The following is a 10,455-nucleotide window of genomic DNA, read 5'->3' as shown; positions in this document are numbered from 1 at the left end:
ACCTTCCTTCCGAGGAGTGGCTGGTGGGTTTGAACCGCCAGTCGTCTGGTTAGCAGGCAAGTGTCTTAGCCACTATGCTACCAGAGCTCCCACATTTTATTATATATACTTAAATCTTTCCAGATCTGAGCTGTGTATTTTAAGCTGTCATCATCATACCTCCATATTTTCTGCTTATTCTCTAGGTCAATCAAAAAGATTTCTTACATTTGATAAGATGCTAAAATTTAAGGACTCCATTGGCCTTTCTTGTTCCATAGCCTTGTCGCTCATTTAAAGTGTACGATTCAGTGGGTTTTAATGTAATCATACTATTGCAGCCATCAACTACAATTAACTTTAGAACATTTTCATAACCCTAAAAAGAAACTGCACGTCACTTGTCAACACCCCCACCACAACCCCTTCAGTCTTCAAAAAACCAAACTCACTGCCGTCCAGTCAGTTCTGACTCATAGCAACCCCTCCTTGGTTTTTGGAGGTGGTATCTCTATGGAAGTAGATTGCCCACTCTTCCTTCCAAGGAGTGGCTGATGGGTTTGAACCACCAGCCTTCTGGTTAGCAGTCAAATGCCCTAGCCACTATGTCACCAGAACTCCCCCTTCAGTCCTAGGCAACCATTCATCTTTCTGTCTATGGAGTTGGCTATTCTGGACATTAGGAGCTCTGGTAGCATAGTGCCTAAGGCACTTGACCGCTAACCAGAAGGCTGGCGGTTCAAACCCACCAGCCACTCCTCAGAAGGAAGATGGGGCAATCTACTTCCGTAGTGATACTGCATTGGAAACCCAGAGGGGTCGCTATGAGTTGGGTCCTACTTAAGGGCACGTAACAACATCATCATTCTGGACATTACATACAAATGGAATCATACAATATGTTTTTCTAAGTGGCTTCCTTCACTTAGCATGAAGTTTTCAAGGTTTATCCGTATTGTTGTTGTTGTTGACATCCGTATTGTAGCATTTATTATTACTTCATTTGTTTTTATGGTCAAATTATATTCTGCTGTTTCTGGCAGTTAGAAACCACCAACCTCTGTGGGAGAAAGATCAATCAGTCTGCTTCTCTAAAGAATTACAGCCTTGGAAACCCAATGGGGCAGTTGTACCCTGTCCTACAGGGTAACTTTGAGTTGAGTTGCAATGACTCCACAGCAGTGGCTTTTTTCCCCATGTATCTGCCGTATTTTATCCATTCATCAGTTGATGGGGATTCAATTGTTCCACCTTTTAGCTACTATAATAGTGCTGCTATAGTATAAGTTTTTGAAGAACTACCAAGTTTCCCAAAGCAGTTGTACCATTTTATATTCCCATCAGCACTGTATGAGGAGTCCAATTTCTCTACATCCTCACCAACACTTACTATTTTTTACTTTAGCTATCCTAGTGGGTATACATGGTCTCATTGCTTGAAATGCAAATACATTTCCCTAATAACTAATGATATTGAGCATCTTTTAGTGTGTTCATTGGCCATTTGTACATCTTTGCAGGTAGGTTTATTCAAATCCTTTACTCATTCTTAATTGCATTATTTGTATTTTTATTGTTGAGATAAGAGTTTTTAGATATAGTCCGATTATAAGTACGTTGACCATTATGTAATTGTTCTCTCCCATTCTGTGGTCTTTTGACTTTCTTGATGGTATCAGTTGCAGTTCAAAAGTTTTTATAGCCTATTGATCAAAGAATTAGTTCAGTATTTTCAGATCCTACAGTAATCAACTCAATTAATATTCACTGTCCAATTTTTTACAGCTGCAAACTAAAATGAGGCATGAAATGTGGCATAAAATCATGCGTGAGATTTACTTTAAAATATTTCAGCAAATAGCAAATGAAAAGTGGCAAATCTTGAAAATTATTGAATCTGAGTATTGAAGCATGACCCTACAACTTTCTCTTGAGCAGATGTGCTCTAAATGTAGTTTATGTACATGTAAATTTATGTCTAAACAAGTTTAGTAAGTTTTCAGCTATTCAGATTTTTTCTTCAAATCTTTCGCCTCTCCTTTTGGTACTCATATAAGACAGAAAGATTTTTAGCATTGTCTTATAGGTTCCCAAAACAGTACTTTTTCCCTTCACTTTTTTGTTTTTCACACTGATTCCATTGATCCATCTTCAAGTTTGTAACTTTTCTGGTAATTCCAACATTTGTGTAGCCTCAGGTACACAAACCTTTCCCTTGAAAGTTCAGACTTTCCTAGTTCTTTGTATGTTGAGTAATTTTGGATTGTTTCTGGGTAAGGTTTAAATTTTCAGAAGAATGTTGGGTTTTGTTTTGTTTTAGCAGGTAGTCAGTCTAGTTAAGTTCAGATCACACACCCTGGCCAGTTTTCTGAGGCTGTTTCCAAAGTTAATTTGGTTTCCAAAGGCTTTGCAGTGCCATTGTGGTCTACCCCAGTTGTGCACCACACAGAGGCCAGTCTAAAGAGCAGATGGGGTCTACACTGTAGTTTAGTGTTCAAAACCTTTGTTGTGTTGATTTTAGTCAGCTTCACACATGTATAAGTGAACCTAGCATTTAATACATGGATTAAAAGATTACCCCTTTCTTCAGTTTGGAAGAAAAAGCTTGGCAATCTACTTATTAAAACAAACAAACAAACAAAAAAAAAAGCCATTGAAAAGCCTATAGTGCACAGCTCTACTTTTGACACATATGGTCACCATGAGTTGGAATTGCCTCGACTTTTTCTTCCTTCAGTTCCCTCCTATGATACTCTCACACTTTTGAGTTTCCTTATTTCCCCTCCCTGGTATTATGGCTAGAAAGCCAGGGCTTTAGCTTCCCCCTTGATTGCCAGGACTCCACCCTGGTTTATTTTCAGCCTAAAGGTGAAGTGCTTTGGGGGTGGGGAGAAGAGGGTCCTCCTGTTAAGATTCACTACCTCATGTGGGTCCTGATCTTTTATTTCTGTCTCCTTTGCCCCCATTAGGTTGTCAAAATAAAGCCCTGTGCTCACTTAACTGGTGTTTACTTTTGGGGTGGACATTCGTTATTGTCTTACAAACTCTTGTGTTTTAAGATGACTTTTGTATTTTAAGCAGCACTGGTTCTTTTCAGCATGTGCATGGGTTTGAATACCTTAGCATACAATTACCAGAAACAGGAAGTTTCCCACAACTGCCATCTTTGATTCTACATGGCCACACCCTTCCTTTTCTTTTGGCGTTCTCTGCTCTTGCCATATTTCACATGTGGCATGCAACCTATAAATGTTGGTAAGAAACATGTTTCACTGTCAGAACAATTAATCATTTTAGCTATCTTTACTTTAGGGCTGCTCACAGGTACAGTTATCTAACAATAGTTGCTGTGTATAACAGATTACAATATTTAGCTTAACAAAATATATTATTTCACATAGTTTTTGAGGGTTAAGAATCTGAGATGAGCTTACCTGGGTGTTTCATATGAGCTTGCAGTCAAACAGTTGGATGGGGCTGAAATCTGAAGGTTTTAGTGGGGTTGGAGGATTCACTCATGTGGCTGTTGGCCGCAGGCTTCAGTTTCTCAAGTATAACTCTTCAGGACTGCTAACACCATGGCAGTTGTTTACCAGAGTGAGTGATCCAACACAGACTATGCCAGAGATGGAAACCAGTCTTTTATATCTTAATCTCAGAAGTTACAGCCCATCACTTTTGCCAAATTCTATCGGTCACAAAGACCAATATTGGTACAGTGTAGAAGGGGACCACACAAGACTGTGAATTCCAGCATGTGGAGATGGTTGAGGGCCATCTTGGCCACCTCACCATATTTTACCAAAAATGCAAAACCTTTATTATATCCAGAGGTTCATGATAAAGGACATGAACTAAATCTATTTCTTTATCTGTCAAAAACAAATAAGTTTATAATGTTATCAAAGCAAACGTAGAAAATGTTTCCCAAAAGGTATTAAATATTAAACTTCAAAAATTTCCAAGCAAAATCCAAAAACGGAAGACACAGAGAACAAAATGAAAAACTGAAAATCTGAAGTGAAAAAAAAAAAAAAGTAGTAAAAGAGAAACTTATTTGGCAAGGCTTAGTGTTTAGTACATCAAAATAAAGTTTTAAAATATAGCTCAAATAAAAATAACCTTGCAATTATTTTAGGAATAAACATTTTGTTATAGAAAAATAGTTTTCCTACTTAAACATATGGACATAATCCCATTAACAGGTTTTCTTCTTGCCTTTCTGCAATTAAGATGCTTTTACCAATCACTGAGTTAAAGTGGTTTAACAGACGCAATCAATCTTTAAGATTCTAAATACAAACCATACAACCCAAAGAACCTGAGGAGGTGAAACTGTGTTTTTCAATGTATAACCATACAACATTTTGGGTAATTAATGGGGGGAAGGACATAGGTGTATTTATGTTTATTACTAATGAACCCAAACACTGGGAAAATATATAAGAAATTACCTAATGAATTTGCAGAATGAAAAGAAGAAAAATGCATACAGCAAAACTTACACTGATAAACTTTCCATATTGATTTTTAACTATGAGAATCTATTATATATATTTAACAGTTTTTGAAAAACACAAAGAAAAAAAATTAGACTTAGAATGAATGTAGGTTTATTTCAAAATCTTTTCTTTTAAAATTTGAGTCACATTATCAAAGTTGTGCTTGCTGTTAAAAACAGAAAAGTACTATTCTTTATTTAAGAAACAAATACCTATTCTTTATTTAAGAAATAAATACCTAAGTTTTGCTGCTATAAATTGGGCAGTTGAGACATCATAATTAGGCTACTACTTTTAAGAGTACACTGTGATATTCAGGTAACATAAAAGACTGGTTTCAAGTAGAATGCCTTTAAAAAGAAAGCTCACTCTTTTTACATCTTACTTACTTTTCTATTTTCCAACTATATCTTTTTTTTCCTTGACAAGTTTAATGCTGACAATGTAATAGGTTCAGGCTGCCTTCTCACCATTAGTATGATTATCCTCTTGGGTTGTTTTTCAACCACCTAGTGAACCTCATCTCTCTTTTACAGCAATTACTTTCACTACAGAGAAACCTGTGATAGCCAGAACTCCAAAGGGCAGCCTTACTTTTCTGGGTGTCACAAGTTTTCCACCGTTGACAGGGAGGATTCTTACCTCTTTTCTATCACTCTTTTAACTACAAAATATTTGAGTTTTCTTTCTTTACAGGTTTCAGTCTTAAACAGGTTCCAGCTTTCCCAGGTTTCATTGCATATGATAACTATCTGTCCCACACATTCAGCTTCAAGGAAAGAACTATTTTATTAATTTTTCAACCAAAAGAGTCTTAATAAAGTGTTGTGCATACAGTAAATACACAGTATCCAGACATGCAAAGAGTTTGTATGATGGCTGCATAAAGCAAATGGGCCAGATTTTACTTTGTATTTCAAAATTTAGAGAAAACAGTATGCAAAGGGAAAACCAAGACTAGATCACCACAGAGGAGCACAAAGAATCATTCTAGATGAGCACAAAGAATCATCCTATCTCATCTTTAAAATGTTTTAAATTTCAAATTAAGTATTAATGCCAAGAACATGACAAAATAAGTCACAAATGTGTTCAGAAATGTACATCTACACAGAATACTTTAAAATGTGACTGTAAATTTTAGGCAGATAATTCCAAGTTTTACTGAAGGTAGAGGCTTTATGAAAACAAATCCAAAACCATCCTACCATGGACAAAGCCCTCCATCATTTGATTATTTTAAGGTAAATTCAGTATTCACAGATAAAATGACTTATATTGCAAAATAAAAAGAAACAAAGAAAACACAAATTGAGTTTTATTCTTTTTATCATACCATTTCAATAAACTTCACAAGTTTGCCACTTAGTATCTGCAATATTTACACTGTTTATGAAGTAGCTACTTCCAGAAGACTGCTGCTCCTCCACATGTGTCTGTTTGGCTAGTACTGCAGATGTGACTCAGTAGGATCCATATGCCCAACTGATGAAAATTCTCAGTGTCTTCTAGCCTGAGACCTCAGATCCTGAGTTATAAACTTGACGTTATCTTCAAGTTGAGATGCTTCATGAATATTTTTCTTAAAATGGGGCTATTTACTGTAGTTTCTTTTTATTGGGATATATAAGGAGTGTTTTTGATACAAAAACATATATATACATATATACATACTCATATATATATATATATATTCTAAAGAAGAATAAAAAAGCATCAAAATAACGAGAGTTTTATATAAGTTAAATGACAGGACTAATTAAAATATGCTCTTTACTTTTTTTCTAAACACAAGAAGACTTCTGTTTTGATTTTGCCATTTGAAGAGTTCTGTAACAGTTTCTGAAACTTGAACAGGGTTTGAAGGACCTCTATAACTCAAGCACAAGTTTCATGTGTTCTTTACATACAGAGTTTAACTTATGTTAGTATCTCATTATAAAAAATAACTACCATATAAAGAATTTAAATATGCAAAGGTAATTAGTTCCTTAAAATGTATACCTAATACATCGTTATCCATGAAAATATGCAGAATTACCAAGAAATTTCTAAGGATTAAAGTGGAAGTAAAAGAAAGCTCGCTTCATGCTTCATTTATTGCTACATAATGACTACTTCCAGGGTCATCTGGCCTGCTGTCACTCACTTTTAGAAGTAATAAATACAGTGGTATAATCTGGAAGGAAAGTAGGGAAAATAATGCACTGTAATAGAAAAATATTACCTATTTATAAATTATTAAAGATTTATAAAACACATACTGAATCATGTTTTCTCTATAAAAACAATATACTTAAATATAGAAGCACAAGGTCCTGAAGCACCCACAATTATTTTAAGTATACTCATTTAATCAAGAAAAAACTTAAGTGTATGTGTATGTGTGTTTGTGAATATAAAGTAATTTGAGAAGAAAAAAGGCAAAATTCTGATTTTAATCCAAACAATCAGAGTTTATCTAATCATGGAGGTAGATCTCCACTCCAATCACACAAATTACCTGGTTTATGTAAGAATTATCATTCCCGTCTATGATCTGAAAACTGGCCTATGCCACTGACATACATTTCTAACAGACTTTAGAAGTCAGCAATCTAACTGGCACATACACAAAACTGGCATTCCCTCCACAACATCACATCTGAAAATAGACTTCACTGAAACCATTATTGGCATAAAGAGGTATACCTAAGTGCAGATACTTTGGCTTAGCACTTAATGACATAGTAAATGACACAAATTTCTCGGACAGGAGGAGTTCTTGTTCTTTTAGTATTTGTGTTAAGTGTAAAGCTTCAAAAACTGAATTCTTTAAAGTTTTAGCATTTTAAATGTTGTGCTCATGATTTTAAAAGATTATTCCTGCCTAAAAAGCAAAGCTTACATGTTTCAAATATCAGATACATTTACTTTTATGGTAAATAGTCAATGCAAAGCACTTCAGTTTTAGTGCTGGAGTTCCAACAAATCAATTGGTAACATTTAATGTGACACATCCTCCCATTAACAAACATTTTCTATAATGAAAAACACCAATTCTATTTCGAATGGTAAACCAGTAGAGTTGGAGGTCCCACCATGGATCACAGGGATCAGAGCACTATCAAGATCATTTAGATAATGCTGAGGAAGAAGATGGCCCTCAGAGCCTGCCTGAAATTCAACCTGAAAAAAAAAAAAGGCTTATTTTAGTACACCCTTGAAGATAAGCAATCTTCTTTAGCTTAGCAAATGAATAAAAAAAAAGTATCTTTAAAATACCATTCAGTTTTAAGCAAAGTTAATAAAACATTTTATATTTTATTGATAAATGGTCTTCATTCATCCACATTTCTTTTATCCATCTACTACATAAATGGTAATTTTTCCTCCCACAGATAATCATAAATATATAAAAAATCAATGTTCCTAGTTCATACTTTTAGGTTTTCTCTCTGTGAACATATAAACACATTGAAGGGCCAAGGCTTTGGATAATGGCCAATAAAAGAAAAAAAATTCAAATTTGTTGTTGCATTTAATATTGAGGCTGGTGAAAATTACACTTTAATATATTTGTGTAAAAAGGAAATATTAACAGTGCTTTTTCAAATAACAAATATCTGAAAGGAGGACTTTTAATAGATGAAAACATAACTTCCTTTTTCCCATAAGAACTAGGAGTATAATACATCCTGGTTGGAGAAAAGCAAATCTTTAGCATTATGAAACTTGCTCACATTTAAATTAATCATTCTAACACAGAGCCTGTCCTGTAAATCTTATATCGGGTGTTAAAAACAGATACATAATACATATGCTTACCAGACATGAACTGAAAGAGGAAAACAAACGGCTGTTACAGGTAAGATGATCATCATCACTTATTACAAGAGAAATGTACACTAAAATAATACGGAGGGTATACCATTTTTCATCTATCAAATTGGCAAAGTTCAAATGTTTGTTTACATACTGCTTTGATAAAGAGGAAAGAAGAACTCCATCAAAAATGTTGGTGAAAATACACACTGGCATGACGTCTATATGTGGGCAACTTGCTAGGATAGAATACATACTCAGACCTGGCAATTACTTGTAGGAGTATTTCCCATGAAAACACTCAAACTTACACAAAACTTACACAAAAGCAAAGTATTATGGACAACATAAATGTTGATCAAAACAAAACACACTGAACATGCATGGGAAACTATTTAAATAAATTATGGCACATTTGTACAACTGACTACTATGTAATAGTTAAGAAGAACGCATATTAGTATGAAATATCTCTAAGAGATATGAAGTGAAAAAGCAACATAAAAAAATAACAAGGTAAAATGAGGTTCAAGAACATACATACTTATTTACTGTTATGTGCATAAAATCACAAAGAATACATAAGAATTAATAAATTGATTGCCTGACTGGGAAGGGGAATGACAGATGGAGATGGACTAATGGGTTGTGAGCCAAGAGTAGGAGGGAGATCTTTCCAGGGCTGCTGCCTTGCAAAACTCTAGTTATATTAAATTATAGTTTTAAGTCCATATCTCCAGGGGCCATTGATTACATAGAATAAACCAAACACCAAACTCACTGCTGTCAAGTCAGATCCGACTCATAGCTAGCCCTCCTTGGCTTTGTGAGGCGGTATCTCTATAGAAGTAAACTGCCCAACCTTTCTTCCGAGGAGTGGCTGGTGGGTTTGAACCGCCAGCCTTCTGGTTAGCAGTCAAATGCTTTAGGCACTCTGTGAATAATGCTCTCTGGAGATGTAATTTTAAATCATGTGAATATAGAATCTAGTCAGATTAATTAAAAAACAAGCAGGATTGTTGTGGAGCAGGAGTTGGCAAACTGCCTTGGGGGCCTAATCTGGCCTGACACTTGTTTTTGTAAATAAGAGTTTCACTGGAACCAGCCATACTCATTTGGTTACATACTTATCTACATGTTGACATACCTGTGGCTGTTCTGGTGCTAAAATGGCAAGAAGTGAGTTGCTGTGACAGAAATCACATGGCACATAACATCTAAAAAATTTACTGTCTGGTTCTTTACCAAAAAGTTTTCTAACTCCTATTGTGGAGATTAAACAAGAGAATGTATGTGAAGTATGCAGTATGTAGCGCACAGTTGATATGCAACCAAATTTAGTTCCCTTCTTTCACCTCAAAATAAAAAGTTAAAAAATTTCAATTATTACCATTTCCTCCAGTATTATTTTAATGTATATTTACCTAAAAAATACACCACTAAAACGTGACTCACCATATCAGTGTCTATGGAAACTCTGAGTCCAATTTTATTCATCCCATTAGTTTTTAGAGTTTTCAGATGAGGGCACAGTGCAGCACTACAAGCCATGGCAATTTCTTTTGCAAACTGATAATGAGTTGCTGAAATGGGTATGTCCTGGTCCTTTACAAAGTAGAACACCTGAAATGCATTTAATTAAGAAATACATCATGATTTAGTTTAAAAGTAACTAAAAATATACAACTACTGTTTTCAATTCAATTTTATTGATAAAATTCCAATGTCAGTACCATGAAATTACTAGTTATGAGCATTTTATATGGACTGAGCAACATCAACTATAAAACATAAAATCAAAGTTTATGGAATATGGGAATGGTTTGGTTGCTTTTGCCTAAAGTTACCTTGCAGCAGAAAGCCCTCTTACTTCAGTTTAGAGAGGAATACTAATGAGTCCATCCTATGTGATCACCATCATATAAAGATATCTACGTGAAGTTAACATCAAACAATGAAGTAATCGTGCATAGCCTCCTATTCTAGTCACTGATCTAAAGAGGAATCAGGTGAGAATAAATTTAACATGACTCAACACTGCTCTTAAAAAAACCTCAAGGTGATGCAAATCAAAACACCAATGAGATACCATCTTGCTCCAGCACTAGTAGCAAAGTTCAACAAGACAGAAAATAACAAATGCTGGCGAGGTTGTGGAGAGATTGGGACT

At 34.9% G+C, this 10,455-nt stretch overlaps 1 protein-coding gene across 1 annotated transcript in view; it reads right to left on the bottom strand.

Annotated features, from left to right (window-relative positions):
* Nucleotides 1-7,487: 7,487 nt before the first annotated feature.
* The window catches only part of ZFYVE16 (zinc finger FYVE-type containing 16), a 48,729-nt gene continuing 45,761 nt past the window's right edge, over nt 7,488-10,455 (bottom strand). Inside the window, exons 16-17 of the mRNA XM_007943464.2 lie at nt 9,741-9,908; nt 7,488-7,649 (exon numbers count right to left, since the gene is read on the bottom strand). Of these exons, the coding sequence (XP_007941655.1) occupies nt 7,488-7,649; nt 9,741-9,908 (330 nt within the window). The remainder of the gene's footprint in view (nt 7,650-9,740; nt 9,909-10,455) is intronic.

Source organism: Orycteropus afer, unplaced genomic scaffold (assembly GCF_000298275.1).
Source record: "Orycteropus afer afer isolate SDZICR_OR568_19922 unplaced genomic scaffold, OryAfe1.0 scaffold00107, whole genome shotgun sequence".
Taxonomy (NCBI): Eukaryota; Metazoa; Chordata; class Mammalia; order Tubulidentata; family Orycteropodidae; genus Orycteropus; species Orycteropus afer.
Note: the sequence above shows the minus strand (reverse complement) of the source record. Positions and strands in the feature narration are given on the sequence as shown.